We start from the raw sequence: 17,553 nt of genomic DNA, 5'->3' as shown, positions 1-17,553 counted from the left end.
TTTTTTTTTTTAAAGATTTTATTTATTTATTTGAGACAGAATGAGAGAGAGAGAGAGCACATGAGAGGGGGGAGGGTCAGAGGGAGAAGCAGACTCCCTGCCGAGCAGGGAGCCCGATGCGGGACTCGATCCAGGGACTCCAGGATCATGACCTGAGCCGAAGGCAGTCGCTTAACCAACTGAGCCACCCAGGCGCCCTAGTTAAAAATTCTTAAAAAATAGATGTTTTATGTCATATATGTTTTGAATAATTCTGAGGTACAAGGGTACTATGCTTGGTGTTTGGGAGACACATGTTAAGATAATAATGAAGAGTATAATTTTAGCTGTTCTTACCAAATGTAGTGACCATCTGGAAGAATGTTTTCTGGGTTTGTCAGGTAGTGAAATTTAGCAACCAGCTATATTTGATGAGATAACTGTCCTATTTGATCTCTTTAGGATAATTTACTATATGTAATACCAGAAATGAGCATGTATGATAGCCCCTAACTGGAAAAGCTTAAATTTCTAACAATGAGGTAGGTTATAAGCTATAACATATTAGTATAGTATAAATAATTATAATGCAGACATTAAACTGAACCTGTAGAAAACAGTTACATAGGATCATTATTACCTATTTATGTTAAATGGGGAAAGGGGGGCATACTACAGAGAGAATGATACAAAACAAAGTATCATAATATATATCAAGTGTTCATAACTTGAAATCTACTAAAATTATATGTAATAGAATATAATGTTTTTTTTTTTTTAAGATTTTTTATTTATTTATTTGAGAGAGAGAGAATGAGAGAGACAGAGAGCACATGAGAGGGGGGAGGGTCAGAGGGAGAAGCAGGCTCCCTGCCGAGCAGGGAGCCCGATGCGGGACTCGATCCTGGGACTCCAGGATCATGACCTGAGCCGAAGGCAGTCGCTTAACCAACTGAGCCACCCAGGCGCCCCTAGAATATAATGTTTATTAATGAATGAATAAATAAATAATTATCGTTTCCTCAGATTTTCAAAGGGAGCTGTGATCCAAAAAAGTTAAGAATTACTATGTTGTAAAATGTATCGGCAGTTATCTCTGGGTTGGTAGAATTACTGGAGATAAGTGATTTACATGTTTTGTTTCCTACAGTTAATATCTTTTTTTTTTTTTTCAGTTAATACATATCAATTTGAGTAGAGTCTGAGAGTTTTTGATTTTGATCTTTAGTTGTTGCTGTGTGTGTGTGTGTGTGTGTAAAGGAAGAAAGGGAAGACCTACACAGAGTTAAGGGGCTGTTTTGAGGAAGGAGTGGGAGTAATGGTGGGAGAGAATAAGATAGCAAAACATGTTAAAAATATGGAGGGCAATCATGTACTTGTTGGTTATTAAGGATTTCATAGTTTATCCAATACTGCTAAATATTTGATATCCATTCTAAAAGTGGGATTTTACGCATGAGTCTCGTATTTCTTCTGATTGCTAAGCCTTAAAATACCTATTTTAGTGGAAAATTCCTCTAGCTATAATCTTATAATGCTGTGCCAATCTTGTTCTCATGATAGTTTTAGAATAACAGTGTTTTATTCCCCAGCGTAACACCTCCTAGTCTTTCCACAGAAGATGTGAAAATTCCCGGAGGGGGAAAACCTTCCAGTAAATGAAGTATTTATCTTTGAAGACACTTTATTCTTTTCCCTTTTCTGAACATTATAGTTAATATCTTTAATAGCTAAGGGCAGAGGGGATTCTTTTTGGAATTGTATTAGTTAGAGCTTTAGGTTAACATTCCTAGTAGAATATTACAAACTTTTTGGAGTTAATGAAACAGGCTTTTATTCTGTATATTTTGCACTGTACATGTCTGTCCCTCAAAATAGGTTGAAAACATTTCTGTTTTTAAAATAAACAAGAGCTAAATTTGTTAAGAGATCAAGTAACTATTATTCACAATTTTGACAGTATTCCTTATAAACCTAATACACAATGGGTATAAAACACTGATTTTTTTAGTAATAATTATTCCTTTTTTGAATTTGTATAATAGTATCATTTATGTAGTGATAAGCCTAATATGAAGGATTTCAGAAATTGTTAATGGGTTAAATTTTCTGAAATACTGTCCTAAGCTTCTGCATCAAGCAAATACAAAGCTGTTAAGGGATATCCATATTTCTAGGTTTTTATGTTTGTGGTTGTCAGCATTGTAATTTCTACATGAATAATGTTATGGTTGATGCAGATAATTGGATTTTTTAAGTGAAAAGCTTTTTAAAAATTATTCCAATGCCCTTCAATAATATGATATGGCTTCAGTGATACCCTACTCTCTTGATTTCCATTCTACCATTTTGCTGCTATTTGTAGTTTTTCCTTTCCTGTACTTGTTTTTTATGTGTTGGTATTACTCAGCTGTCTGTCTTCAGCTTTATTCTTTTTGTTCTGTGTATTTGTACCGGAAATTTTCTTTACTTCTTTGACTTCTGGTACTGCCTATACATATAGCAGTGACTGCCAAGTCATTGACTCTGTATCTGTATAACCAACAACTTTTAAATACCTACTTACAGATATCGCAGAAGTGTCTCAAACTCAGCATGTTCAAAAGTAAACTTGTAAAACCTGGTGGATTTCAGTAGTTGGCATCAAGATCTACTTTTGCTCAAGCCAGAAATCTGGACATTGTTTATGACCCTTCTTCTTTTTTTTTTTTTTTTTCCCACTACCTCCTTTACATTCAGGCATTTATCAAGACTATTGAGTTTATATCTCCTGCATATCACCAGTGCCAATACACCAATAAAGGACATCACCATCTCTTACATATTATTGTGATAGCCTCCATACTGGCCTCCCAGCTTCCAGTTTTGTTTATCTTTCATGCATTTATTTAAATGATTTTTTCACTTTCCTTACTTTAATGGCTTCCTGTGACCTTTAAATTAAGTCTAAACTAGTCTCCAAGGTGGGGTGATACACAAGATAATGTTAGTAAGCAAGAAGAAAATCTTTTTTAATCTCAAGTCATGACCTCAGGGTTGTAGGATTGAGCCCCGTGTGGGGCTCTGCACTCAGTGGAGAGTCTGCTTCCCCTCTCTCCCTCCACTCGTGTGCGCACACATTCTCTCTTTTCTCTCAAGTAAATAAATCTTTAAAAAAAAATAAGTACAAAGATGATCACATGGTTGTTCAGCTGGCAAAATATACAAAATCAGATCTGTTCTTATATGCTTATTTGGGAGTTTTAAGTGAAAGGTTTTAAAAATTGAAATTCTTATTTTATGTCTTTTTGCTATGATAGCCGTTTAAGATCAAATTTGCAAACTGATCTTAGAACTAGCTCTTTGAATCTCTGTATCACAGTGTTAAAGTAAGATCCTAAGAAGTAATGAAACATATTCAACTATACTTTCATTAAAAATACTATAGTCAGTTTTTAGGAAAACAAAAAATTTTGTATCATAAATAATTAAAACATAAATTTTAAATTCTTTTCATCCCTTTATGTTCTATTTTTTGTGATACAGATGATAATATTTTAATAGGATGATTATATTGTAAATCATTTTATATATATTACATACATGTATTATATATTATATATTACATATATTAACTATTATATATAATGTATATAGTATATGTAAATATATGATTTATATAATATGATTATAAATCATTATAAAAATAGTAGACAAAGATACATACCAACATAGTTATGTAATAAAGTTTGGAGACCAGTTCAGATTCTTCCATAAAATAGCCTTCAGGTTTCCTGCCTGCTTTTCAAGGATTGTATCTTACCATGCCTATATTTACGTTTCATGCCTTAGTCATATTGGACTTTTCTCTTTCTTAAATGGGCCACATACCCTTTGTTTGTACATATTTGTACATTCTTATTCTTCTTTTAAGTCTGAGTTTAAATATTATCTAGCATGCATAGTGCTACTCCAAGTATGGTCCTTCAGTTGTTAACAACCCATGACAAGATAAGAACAGAACTTGAGAGTAAACATTCAGAAGCTTAAATTGCATTTTGATATTGTCATCCTCACATCCAAGTACGTGATCAGTGTTCTCCTTTCTGAATAGGATATTAACTAGTTCAAGTGCCATGATGCTTGTGTGATTTTTTTTTTAACTCAAGTTTTTTAGAGCTGTTTAAAATTAACAGCAAAATTGAGGGGAAGGTACAGAGATTTCCAGTATATCTCCTGCCTCCCCTCACTCATAGCCTCCTGCATTATCAGTATTCCCCATCAGAGAGGCACAGTTGTTAAAACTGATAAACTTCCATATGGCATCATAATCACCCAAAGTGCATAGTTTACATTATGGTTCACTCTTAGTATTGTACATTCTATGGGTTTGGACAAATGAAAGACATGTATTCATCATTATGGCATACAGAGTATTTTCCCTGCTCTGAAAGTCCTCTGTACTCCATCTGTTTATCCTTCCCTGTGTTATCTCTCCCCCTACCCCTTGGAAACTACTGATCTTTACTTTCACCATAGTTTTGCCTTTTCCACAGTGTCATATAATTGAAATCATACAGTATATATAGTCTATTCATATTGGCTTCTGTCACTTAGTAATATGCATTTTAGCTTCTTTTTAGCACTGAATAATATCCCATTGTCTGCATATACCACAGTTTATTTGTCCATTGATCTATGAAAGGATATTGTGATTGCTTCTAAATTTTGGCAATTAGGAATAAAGCTGTTGTAATCATCCCTGTGCAGATTTTTGTGTAGACATAATTTTCTTCAGGTAAATATCAAGAAGCATGATTGATGGAGCGTATGGTTAAAAGTATATTTAGTTTTATAAGAAGCTACCAAACTGTCTTCCAGAGTGGTTGTGCCATTTTACCTTCAGGCTAGCATTTCTATATCTTCCGTAGCATTTGGGATTCTCATTGTTTCTGATTTTAGCCATTCTAATGGGTGTGCATTATTTTAATTTGCATTTCCCTGATGACATTATATGGAACATCTTTTCATATGCTAATTTTTCATTTGTATATCTTCTTTGACAGGTGTCTGTTAAGGTCTTTGGCCTATTTTTTATTTTATTTATTTATTTGACAGAGAAATAGAAAGCATAAGTAGGCAGAGAGGCAGGCAGAGAGAGAGGGAGAAGCAGACTCCCCACTGAGCAGGGAGCCTGACGTGGGGCTCGATCCCAGGACCCTGGGATCATGACCTGAGCCCAAGGCAGCTGCTTAACTGACTGAGCCACCCAGGTGCTCCCTGGTCTTTGGCCTGTTTTTTAATAAGATTGTTTATTGTTGAGTTTTAAGAGTTCTTTGTCAGGTGTGTCTTTTATAAGTATTTTCTCTCAGTGTGGCTTGTCTTCCCATTTTTTTTTTAAAGATTTTATTTATTTATCTGACAGAGAGAGTGGGGGGCAGGGAGAGCACAAGCAGGGGGAGTGGCAGGCAGAGGGAGAGAGAGAAGCAGGCAGAAGGAGAGGGAGAAGCAGACTCCGTGCTGAGCAGAAAGCCAGACATGGGGCTTGATTCCAGGACCCTGGGATCATGACCTGAACCAAAGGCAGATGCTTAACCGACTGAGCCACCCAGGCACCCCCTTCGCATTTTCTTAACATTGTCCTTTACAGAGTAGAAATTTTTAATTTTAATGAAGTCCAGCTGTCGATTATTTCTTTCATAGATTATGCCTTTGGTGTTGAGTCTAAAAAGTCATTGTCATAACCAGGGTTTTCTAGGTTTTCTCCTATGTTGGTTATCTTCTAAGAGTTTTATAGTTTTCCATTTTCCATTTAGGTCTGTTACCCATTTTGAGTTAATTTTTGTGAAGGGTTTAAGGTCTTTGTCTTAATTTTTCATTTTTTACATGTGGATGTTCAGTTGTTCTAGCACCATTTGTTGAAAAGACTATCTTTTATCTTTGCTCCATTGTATTGCCTTTGCTCCTTTGTCAAAGATCAGTTGTGGGTTACTTATGTGAGTTTATGTCTGGGCTCCCTATCCGTTCTATTCTATTTGTTTATTCTTTCAACAGTACCACACTGTCTTGGTTACTGTAGCTTTATAGTTAAGTATTGAAGTTGGGTATAATCAGTCTTCCAGCTTTGTTTTTCAATATTGTGTTAGCTATTCTGGATTTTTTTTGCCTCTCTGTGTGAACTTCAGAATTAGTTTGTCAATACAAAATAACTTGCTGGGATTTTGATTGGGCTTGCATTGACTACAGATCAAGTTGGGAAAAATTGACATTTTGCCAATATTGAATCATCCTATTCATTAGCTGAGAATATCTCTACATTTATTTAGTTCTTCTTTGGTATCTTTCATCAGAGTTTTTTTTCAATATATTTTTTAAATTTCAAATTCCACTGGTTTATTGCTAGTATATAGGAAAGTGATTGATTGATTGACTTTTGTGTATTAAACTTGTATCCTTCAACCTTGCTATAATTGATTGTTAGTTCCAGGAATTTTTTTTGTTGTTGATTCTTTCTTTTGATTCTTTTGGATTTTCTACATAGACAATGATGTCATGTAGCATTTTCTTGTTTTGTTGCATTAGCTAGGACTCCTCTAAGAGGTTGAAAAGGAGTGCTTTTCTTTATTGGTATGGTCATTTGATTTTTTTTCTTTAGCCTGTTGATGTGATGGATTACATTAATTGATTTTTGTTTTTGTTTTTTTATTTTTTTATCGTCATGTTAAGTGTATTCTAAATCTCATCCTTTCTTTTCACCCATCTCCCCACCCACCTCCCTTCTGGTAACCATGTTTGCTCTCTATAATTAAGAGTCTGTTTTTTGGTTTGTCTCTCTCTTTTTCCCTTTGCTCATTTGTTTTTTTCTTAAATTCCGCATATGAGTGAGATCATATGCTATTTGTCCTTTTCTGATTGACTGACCTTGATTAGCATTATACCCTCTAGCTCTATCCATGTTGTTGGAAATGGCAGTGTTCTTTTTTATGGCTGGATAATATTCTATTGTATATATACACACCACCTCTTCTTTATCTATTCATCTATTGATAGACACTTGGGCTGCTTCCATATCTTGGCTATTGTAAATAATGCTGCAATAAATATAAGGGTGTATGAATCCCTTTGAATTAGTGTTTTCGTATTTTTTGGTTTAATACTCAGTAGTGTGATTCCTGGGCCATAAGGTAGTTCTATTTTTAATTCTGTGAGGAACCTCCATATTGTTTTCCACAGCGGTTGCACCAATTTGCATTTCCACCAGTAGTGCAAGAGGATTCCTTTCTATCCACATCCTTGTCAACACTTGTTTCTTGTGTTTTTGATTTTAGCCAGTCTGCCAGGTGTGAGGTGATATTTCATTGTAGTTTTGATTGGCATTTTCTTGATGATGAGTGAAGTTGAGAATTTTTTGTGTGTGTGTTGGCTTTCTGTATGTCTTCTTTGGAGAAATGTCTGTTCATGTCTTCTGCCCATTTTTTAATTGGATTATTTGTTTTGGGGTATTGAATTGTATCAGTTCTTTATATGTTTTGGATACTAACCATTTGTCAGGTATGTCCTCCATATCAGATATCTCTTCCCATTCAGTTCTGTTGTTTGCTTTGCTGGGCAGAAACTTTTTATTTTGATGTAGTCCCAGTAGTTATTTTTCCTTTTATTTCCTTTGCTTTATAAAAGACATATCTAGAAAAATGTTATGGCCCTGAGAGATTACTGCCTGTGCTGTCTTCAAGGATTTTTATGGTTTCAGGTCTCACATTTAGGTGTTTAATCCATTTGGAGTTTATTTTTGTGTATGGTGAAAGAAAGTGGTCCAGTTTCATTCTTTTGCCTGTTGCTGTCCAGTTGTCCCAACACCATTTGTATTGTGTATTCTTTCCTCCTTTGTCAAAGATTAATTCACCATATAATTGTGAGTTTATTTCCAGGTTTTGTGTTTTGTTCCATTGATCTATGCATCTGTTTTTATGTCAGTACCATACTGTTTAATTACCACTGCTTTGTAATATAACTTGAGATTTGGAATTGTGATACTTCCAGTTTAGTTCTTCTTTTTCAAGATTGCTTTGGCTATTCGAGGTCTTTTGTAGTTGCATAGAAATTTTTGGATTGTTTGTTCTGGTTCTGTGAAAAATGCTGTTGGTATTTTGATAAGGATTGCATTAATGTGTAGATTGCTTTGGGTAGTATAGACATTTTAACAATATTTGTTCTCCCAACCCATGAGCATGGGATGTCTTTCCATTTCTTTGCGTCATCTTGAATTACTTTCATCGGTGTTTTATAATTTTCAGAGTACAGGTCTTTCACCTCTTTGGTTAAATGTATTCCTAGATATTTTATTGCTTTTGTTGCAGTTTTTGTAAATGGGATTTTTGTTTTTTAAAGATTTTATTTATTTGAGAGAGACAGAGACAGAGCACAAGCAGTGGGAGGGGCAGAGGGAGAAGCAGACTCCTGGTTGAGCAGGGAGCCCGATGCGGGGCTCAATCCCAGGACGCTGAGATCATGGTCTGAGCTGAAGGCAGCTGCTTAACCAACTGAGCCACCCAGGCGCCCCTGGGATTGTTTTCTTAATTTCACTTTCTGCTGTTTTATTATTAGTGTATAGGAATGCGATAGATTTCTGTACATTGGTTTTGTATCCTGCTACTTTACTGAATTCATTTATTAGTTCTAGCAATCTTTTGGTAGATTCTTTAGGATTTTCTATATATAGTATCATTTCATCTGCAAATAGTGAGAGTTTTACTTTTTCTTTATCAATTTGGATGACTTTTATTTCTTTATGCTCTGATTGCTTTGGCTAAGACCACCAGTACCATGTTGAATAAAAGTGGTGAGAGTAGGCATCCTGTCTTGTTCCTGACCTTAGGGGAAAGCTCTCACTTACATTAATTGATTTTGGAATGTTGAACCAACCTTGAATACCTGGGAAATTCCGTTTAATATAATTTTTTTAAAGATTTTATTTATTTATTAGAGAGAAAGAGAGAACAAGTAGGGAGAGCTGCAGGCAGAGGGAGAAGGAGAAGCAGACTCCCCGCTGAGCAGGGAGCCCAACGTAGGGCTAGGATGACCTGAGCCGTAGGCAGACACTTAACCAACAGAGCCACCCAGATACCCTTATATTTTTTTATATACAGTGTTAAATTTTATTTGCAGATATTTTGTTGAGGATTTTTGCATCTGTATATTCATGAGAGATATTAGTCTGCAGTTTTCTTGTGATATCTTCATCTGATTTTGGTATTAGGGTAATGCTGGCCTTAGAGAATGAGTTAGGAAGTATTCCTTCTGCTTCTGTTTTTCTGGAAGAGATTTTAGAGAATTGGTATAATTCTTCTTTAAATGTTTGGTAGGATTCACCAGTGAACCTGTCTGGACCTAGTGGTTTCTGTTTTGGAAGGTTATCAATTATTGATTCAATTTCTTTAACAGATACAGGCCTATTCAGATTGTCTAATTCTTCTTGTGTGAAGTTTTTTTTTTCTTTTTTAAGATTTTATTTATTTGACAGAGAAAGATATAGCGAGGGAGGGAACACAAGCAGGGGGAGTGGGAGAGGGAGAAGCAGGCTTCCTGCTGAGCAGGGAGCCCCATGTGGGGCTCGAACCCAGGACCTGGGATCATGACCTGAGCTGAAGGCAGACGCTTAACGACTGAGCCACCCAGACGCCCCTTCTGGTGTGAGTTTTGGCAGACTGTATCTTTTAAGGAATTGGTCCATTTCACCTAGGTTATTAAATTTGTGAGAAGAGTTGTTCACAGTATTCCTTTTAATGTCCATGGACTCTCTAGTGCTGTCCCCTCTTTCATTTCTGATCCTAATAATCTGTGTCCCCTCATTTGCTTAGCCTAGCTAGAGGCCTATTAAATTTATTGATCTTTTCAAAGAAACAGTTTCTGGTTTCATTGATTTTCTTTATTGGTTTCCTGTTTTCAATATCATTGATATCTGCTCTGATTCTTATTTCTTCTGCTTGCTTTGGATTAATTTATTCTTTCTTTTCCAGTTTCCTAAGCCAGAAACTTAAAAGTACTGATTTTAGATTTTCTTTCTTTTCTATCATATGCATTCAGTGCTATAAATTTCCCTACAAGCACTGCTTTCATTGCATCCCACAAATTTTAAGTCGTGGGTTCATTTTTGTTCAGTTCAAACATTTTAAAAATTCTTTGAGATTTCTTCTTTGACTCGTGTTATTTAGAAGTCTATTAACTAATTTCTACACATTTTACGATTTTCCAGTTACCTTTCTGCTATTAATTTCTAGTTAAATTCTGTTTTGGTCTGAGAGCAGACATTGTATGATTTCTATTCTTTTGAATTTGTGAATATGTGTTTTATGGTCTAGAATATGGTTGGTCTTGGTGAATGTACCATGTGAGCTTGAAAAGAATGTATATTCTTCTGTATGTGTGTTATTTTTATGTTAGTTGTAACCCAAAATGTGTAAGAACTGAAGAAAACAACAAGGAGTTATTTACTTTAAAAATCTTGCATTAAATTTAATCAGATTTATTCTTGTTTCATAAAGAGGATAATTAAAATGTAAGTATATAATTAAATAAAAATAAACAAATAGAAAACCTTTTTCATCCTTTTCAATTTCTGCTTTTGTTAGTATATCTAAATCTAGAAGTAAAATTTGTATTCCTTATTTTTAATCCTATTTAATAAATAATAAAACCAGCTTTACTAGACTTTTTTTGATAGGAAAAGATAACACCTTTTCTGAATTCAACACTAGCAAAATCAAATGATGCTGGTGATAGAAGTAATTTTAAAGAGTTACAGACCAAAAGAGTTTGTGCTAGTTTTGTTGGGAAGTATTAGTTTTCCTATACAGGCATACCTTGTTTTATTGCGCTTCGCTTTTTTGTACTTTGTAGTTACTGTGTTTTTTACAATTTGAAGGTTCAAGACCAGTAGAGGAAGTAACTGCAGATGTGGTAGAAGTAATGAGAGAACTAGAATTAGAAGTGAAGCCTGAAGATGTGACTGAGTTGTTGAAATCTCATGATAGAACTTTACTGGATAAGGAGTTGCCTCTTACGGATGAGTGGAGAAAGTGGTTTCTTGAGATGGGTGTTTTGTTCTTCACTCCTGGTGAAGATGCTGTGAAGTTTGTTGAAAGGACAGCAGAGGATTTAGATAATACATAAACGTGGTTGATAAAGCACTGGCAGGGTTTGAGAGCATGACTCCTAATTTTGAAAGAAATTCTGCTGTGGGTAAAATGCTATGTAATAGCATTGCATGCTGCAGAGAAATTGTTTGTGAAAGGAAGAGTCAGTCAATGCATCACACTTCATTGTTGTCTTATTTTGAGAAATTGCCACAACCACCCCAGCCTTTAGCAACCACCACCCTGATCAGTCAGCAGCCATCAACACTGAGGTATGTGTAGATTGCTTTGGGTAGTATGGACCCCCCCACCCCAACACCAGCAAAAAACTTATGACTCATTGATAGTTCAGATGATGGTTAGCATTTAAAAAATATTTCTTTTTTTTTAAAGATTTATTCATGAGAGAGAGAGAGAGAGGCAGAGGGAGAAGCAGACTTCCCGCAGAGCAGGGAGCCCGATGCGGGACTCGATCCCGGGACTCCAGGATCATGACCTGAGCCAAAGGCAGATGCTTAACCATCTGAGCCACCCAGGCACCCTAAAAAATATTTCTAAATTTAAGCATGTACACTGTGTCTTTGTTTAATGTTACGTTAGTCACCATACAGTACATCATTAGTTTTTGATGTAGTGTTCCATGATTCATTGATTACATTGTTTCTTTAACATAATGTTATTGCACATTTAATAGGCTACAGTATAGGTGTTGACAAGGATGTGGAGAAAGGGGAGCCCTAGTGCACTGTTGGTGGGAATGCAAACTGGTACAGCCACTCTGGAAAACAGTGTGGAGTGTCCTCAGTAAGTTAAAAATAGAACTACCCTATGAGCCCAGCAATTGCACTACTAGGTATTTCCTCAAAGAATACGAAAATACAGATTCAAAGGGGTACATGCACCCTGATGTTTATAAAAGCAGCGTTATCAACAATAGCCCAACTATGAAAAGAGCCCAAATGTCCATCAACTGATGAATGAATAAGGAAGATGTAGTAAGTCTTACATACAATGAAATATTAATCAACCATCAAAGAGAATGAAATCTTGCCATTTGTAATGATGTGGGTGGAGCTAGAGTATATTATGCTAAGAAAAATAAGAGACATACCATATGATTTCATTTATATGTGGAATTTAAGAAACAAAACAAATGAACATATGGGAAAGGGGAAAAGAAAAAAGGAGAGGGAAACAAGCCATAAGAGACTCAATGATAGAGGACAAACTGAGGGTTGAGGGAGGGAGGTGGGTGTGGGATGGGCTGGATGGGTGATAGGGATTAAGGAGGGCACTTGTTATGATGAGCACTGGGTGTTGTATGTAAGTGATGAATCACTGAATTCTACTCCTGAAACCAATATTGAACTGTATTTTAACTAACTAGAATTTAAATAAAAATTAAAAAAAAAAAACTTACTAACATTTTTTAGTTATATAAAATTTAAAAAATAGTCTACAGTATGGTGTAAACATAACTTTTATATGCACTGGGAAACCAAAAAATTCATTTGACTCTCTTTATTGTGATAATTGCTTCATTGTGGTGGTTTGGAACCAAACCCCAAAGTATCTCCGAGGAATGCCTGTGTTGAGTTCAATTTTTACCCATAATTGATGGGGAAGTGCTAAAACCACAGTGGGTTATTTGCAGTGATATACTGGCTGCTACAACAATTATCCATCAAAATTTAAGTGGCATTTATAGGTATTACATAAGTACATTCACAACCACAAATGAATTATTGAAAGAAGGAATATTACAGTTAAGCTGACAGAAGTGGATCTTCAGGATTTCTTATGTAATCATTAGGGCTTTTTTAGTTTCTTTTAAAGTCTCATTATCAGGTTGCTAACATTAAAAACAACTACACACAAATGAAAAGACAAAGGTGTTTGTTTGGAAATGTTGGATGAATCCATTGCAAAGAAGATAATTTATGTAATACTTTCTGACAACACCATAGCTTGATATATTTAGGAACAGTTTAGTGATACAGAAGACTGACTCTTAGACAAATAAGGGTAGGAAAGGAATTTTTGTTACAATTTGATGAATACATTGATTTTGTTAATATGCCTGCTATGAAGGCAGAATTTATTTTTCAACTTCCTTGCTGACAAACACAACTTATTATGAATTATGTAAAACTTTGAAGGGTTAACAAATCAACAAATGTGGTTTGGAGTTTTGTTTTGCTTTTGTAGGAGTATGTTCTGGTTATAGAGAGATGGTGACAAGAAAAACATGCTGGAACTTGTGCCATAATGTAAATCAATGTCCTGCTTCTTTCATTGAGAAAGTCTTGCTATTGTCAGCTGAACTAAACTGTACTTTCTGTATCACCTAAATTAACAGTAGTTCACAAAGGTGTGAATTGCTTAAACACTAATGCATTAAATTTGAGATTAAAAAAAATAAATGATAGTTTGGAAGCTGAACCAGTCAACTGTTACCATATGCTAAGGAATACAGTAATTTTCAAAGGGAGATGGTCAGACAAAAGTGTTTGAACTTTGGGATGAATGCTTAGTGTTTTTGCAAGATAAGGAACCAGTTTGGTTCCCAAACTTTTTAAATACGTGAATTAGACTTATTTGTCTGATAGCCTTATTCTTTTTTAAAAATGATCTTAGCCTTCCATGCAAGGAAAGAATGTCAGATGTTTTTAATGTTATATAATATCAAAGGACAAAAATGAAAGTTAGAAATTTTGGGAAAAGTTCCACAGATTGTTATGATGGGTTTCACAGTAATAATTATCAGTAAAGTAGTTGATGATTTTTGTAGTGTGCATTTATAAAATGTTAAAATCAAACTGGTAAGACAAACTTGGTAAGAAGTTTGTCAGATTTACAAATTTGGTAAGACACACTTTGAATGTTTTTATCAAAAGAAAACCAGTACATAGGAAATTAATAGCTCAGGAATCCTTTTTTTTTTTTTTTAAACTATTGTGGATTGAACTATAGTTTTGATGGATAAATTATTGATATTGGCTACCAATGAAGGATTGAAGACAAATTTTAAAAAGCATCATTTTCTGGATTTTTGGGTAAAAGTTAAAAATTACTATCCTGAGCTGAAATTGCTTTATTTAAAATATCTTCTATTCCTGTTAAAATACATCTATGAAACTAATTTTTCTGTTATGGGTGCTATTAAAAGAAAACATAGAAGTAGTTTAGATATACCTTATCCCTCATGGGTGGCATTGTCATCAGTCTAACCTAGTATAGGTCATTTAGCAAATGTGGTAGCCAGCCTCTGAGAGAGCTCCTAGGATGCCCTACCTCCTGGTATTTACATCTTTGTAATCCCCTTCCACACTGCAGTATATATAGGGTTGATGTGATAGTATGTCACTTACAAGATTAGGTCATAGCAGATACTGCAGTGTCTGTCTTGTCTGTCTCTGGAAACCAGCTGTCATGTGGTGAACAGCCCAGTGGAGAGGCCTACATACTGAGGAACTAAGGCTTTTGGTCAACAGCTAGTTAGAAACTGAAGCCTTTTGCCATCAGCCATGTGAGTGAGCTCAAAAGCAAATTCTCTAGACCAGTCAAGCCTTCAGATGACTGTAGTCCTCACCAAAACCTCATAAAAGACCTTGAAACATAACCACCCAGCTAAATTGCTTCCAGATTCCTAACCAACAGAAATTGTGAGATGATAAGTATGTGTTGTTTTAAGCCACTAAGTTTTGATGTAACTTTTAATGCAGTAGTAGGTAAGTAATACAAAAAAACAAGAAACAAACTCACTTATTATGTTAAAAACTTTAAATATGTGAATTGGTGTTTAATATGAAGAATTGCCATTACAGTCCTCACTTTGGGTTAAATAAAATTATGAAATGATTAGTGTGATGGCTGTTTTCTGTGATTGCCTATATGCACACTTCAGTGAAAGTAAACAATTTTATGTAATTCTTTTTTCTGTTAATTCTAATTATATTATTGAAATAAAATTTTATGGGCATGGCTAATAAAACATTGACCTTATATTTTATATGGCCTTTTTAACTTTTGTTTTTCCACTAGTTCGTTTTTATTTTATCTTAGAAAAGTATTGGTCCATGATGGATTGGAATTTTTTTAAAAAATGGAAAAAGAAAACAAAATGGTTTTCCACCACAGATAATCTACATTAAGTCTCCTGTCAGTTGTCATAGTACCCTATACTTACCTTATTGTGATGGTCATCTTGCTTTATTATAATTGGTTATGTTCCGTGTTAAACTGAAAGCTCTGTGAAAGGCAGAGTCCATGTCTTTGTTTGCTGTTATATCTTCATGCCCAGAACAGTGTCTGGTACTTAGCCAGCTACTCAGTAGTTATTGGTCAAAAGAATTAACTTTTTTTTTTTTTAATTTTTTTTGTTGTGTTAGAATAATGATTAACTTCTTTAGTTATAAATGAGTTGGCTACTATAACTGTGTGTCCTCAGGGAATGGTAATTATTTATGGTGAATAGAAAATATTCTTGGTATTCTTCTTGCTGAGTATTTACAGGTACTTTTATAAAATACATCTTTTTTTTTTCCATAGCACAACTGCCTCTGAAGAAGATGTCTCAAGTAGATATCCCCGAACAGATAGAAGTGTGTTCAGCAGATATAACAGGGATGCAAATGCTTCAGGTAATTTGGTCTCAAGTAGCATGTTGGAAAAGAAAATTGAAGATCTTGAAAAGGTATGAATTACAAATTATTTAAGATTGATAAATTTAATATGCCATTGGGATTCCTCATTTTACTTTCATAGCAGCTGAGAAAATAAATTGAAATTTGTATGGGAGAGAGAGTGCCAACAAAGGGAAAAGAACGAGAGGTGCTAGTGGAAGATACCATTAGTATTAATTGGTATTTCCATATTTAGTCAAGTTGCAGTTTTAAATCACTGTCTTAAGTATATAGTTTCCAGATACATTGTGGCTAGGCATTTTCTGATTCCCTTAATACTTTCTTATCCAGTTTTGTTGTTAAAACTTTCAGAAATGGAGCCAATTCTTGTATTCCTTAATATTTAATGTATACTCCCATTCTGCTACGTATTACCTCTAACATATTAAAGACAGTCTTTGTTTTTGAAATGGTTATAAGTCTGTGCTGGCAATATGTCCTACTGTGTGTTTCTTATATTATCTGTATAGTTTATCATTTGTAGACTTTCTTCTGGGTTCTGGTTAGAGCTTAGAGCCATCTTTGATGTTTGAAACAGTTGTCAGAATAAACCTATTTAGGAGTGTATTTGAGAACAACAAGGCAAATGAATATTGGCGTCAATATATTAACCATATGGTCTCAGGTTTTTTTCTGTCAACATTTAATATGTAAAGTTGGTAATGGTGCTGATTACTTTCTGATTGTTGAAAATATGTTTTGTATTGCTGAACTGAAATTATTCTCTGTGATACAAAGATTGTTTTAAGTAGAAATTTAATTTAAAAATTTTTATAGTATTATGATTGTTTTTAGTTCATATCTCAGCTTTAATACCAGTTTCTGTGAGTTTAAATTAAAAACTTTAAGGAATACATAGTCTAATCGGTTTAAAGGGTTTCTTTAGAAAGGCTTTTACAGTTCCACATGAGTTTGGATCCAGTTCCGAGTAGTTTGGCAGCAGCTGTTTAATGAAGCAGGCTGGCTGCTTTTTCTGAGGGCTAGTAGGAAAGAGGGTAAATTCTGAGCGAAATTTTTCAGTTCTGCTTTTCTTTTGCCCCCAAGGTAGTCAACCCAGCCCAAGGCCCTGGATTCTAAATAAGATTTCTTTGAAAAAGGTGTTGCATTGTTTGAAGAAAAAAGAAGTTTAAAAACCAGTAATCTATTTCAGTTCCTTTATTTTATCCATTAACTGGTAGAGCCACAAGTAACATTTGAGGACCATTGTTTTTCTGTTTAGAGTTTTCCAGAGCCATCTCCTTTTCTTAAACTTTGTGTGTGTGTTTTTTTTTAAAGATTGATTGATTGATTGATTTGGTGGGGGAGGGACAGGGGTGAGAGAGAGAGAATCCCAAGCAGACTCCACTGAGCTTGGAGCTGACAAGAGGCTCAGAGATCACTACCTGAGTCAGAGGCTTAACCAACTGCACCACCCAGGTGCCCCTTAAACTTTGTATTTTGAATAAAAAATTTGAATTTCTTCAAACAGGATATTATCCATTTAAAAAGTAAGATATATCGTTACAATGGTGGTGATAAAGATGAACCATGAGAGACTATGGACTCTGAGAAACAAACTGAGGGTTCTAGAGGGGAGGGAGGTGGGGAGATGGGCTAGCCTGGTGATGGGTATTTTTTTTTTTTTTTAAAGATTTTCTTTATTTGAGAGAGAGAATGAGAGACAGCACAAGAGGGAAGAGGGTCAGAGGGAGAAGCAGACCCCCCGCCGAGCAGGGAGCCCCATGCGGGACTCGATCCCGGGACTCCAGGATCATGACCTGAGCCGAAGGCAGTCGCTT

At 35.0% G+C, this 17,553-nt stretch overlaps 1 protein-coding gene across 2 annotated transcripts in view; it reads left to right on the top strand.

Moving 5' to 3' along the window:
• Positions 1 to 17,553, top strand: part of PAWR (pro-apoptotic WT1 regulator) — a 114,282-nt gene that overhangs the window by 86,365 nt on the left and 10,364 nt on the right. For both annotated transcript variants that reach the window (XM_006734944.3, XM_081822116.1), the window contains one exon: positions 15,642 to 15,786. In XM_006734944.3, coding sequence (XP_006735007.2) covers positions 15,642 to 15,786 — 145 coding nt within the window. The remainder of the gene's footprint in view (positions 1 to 15,641; positions 15,787 to 17,553) is intronic.

Source organism: Leptonychotes weddellii, chromosome 5, assembly GCF_054177405.1.
Source record: "Leptonychotes weddellii isolate Sample4059 chromosome 5, ASM5417740v2, whole genome shotgun sequence".
NCBI classification, from domain to species: Eukaryota; Metazoa; Chordata; class Mammalia; order Carnivora; family Phocidae; genus Leptonychotes; species Leptonychotes weddellii.
This window is presented reverse-complemented; position numbering and strand designations above follow the sequence as displayed.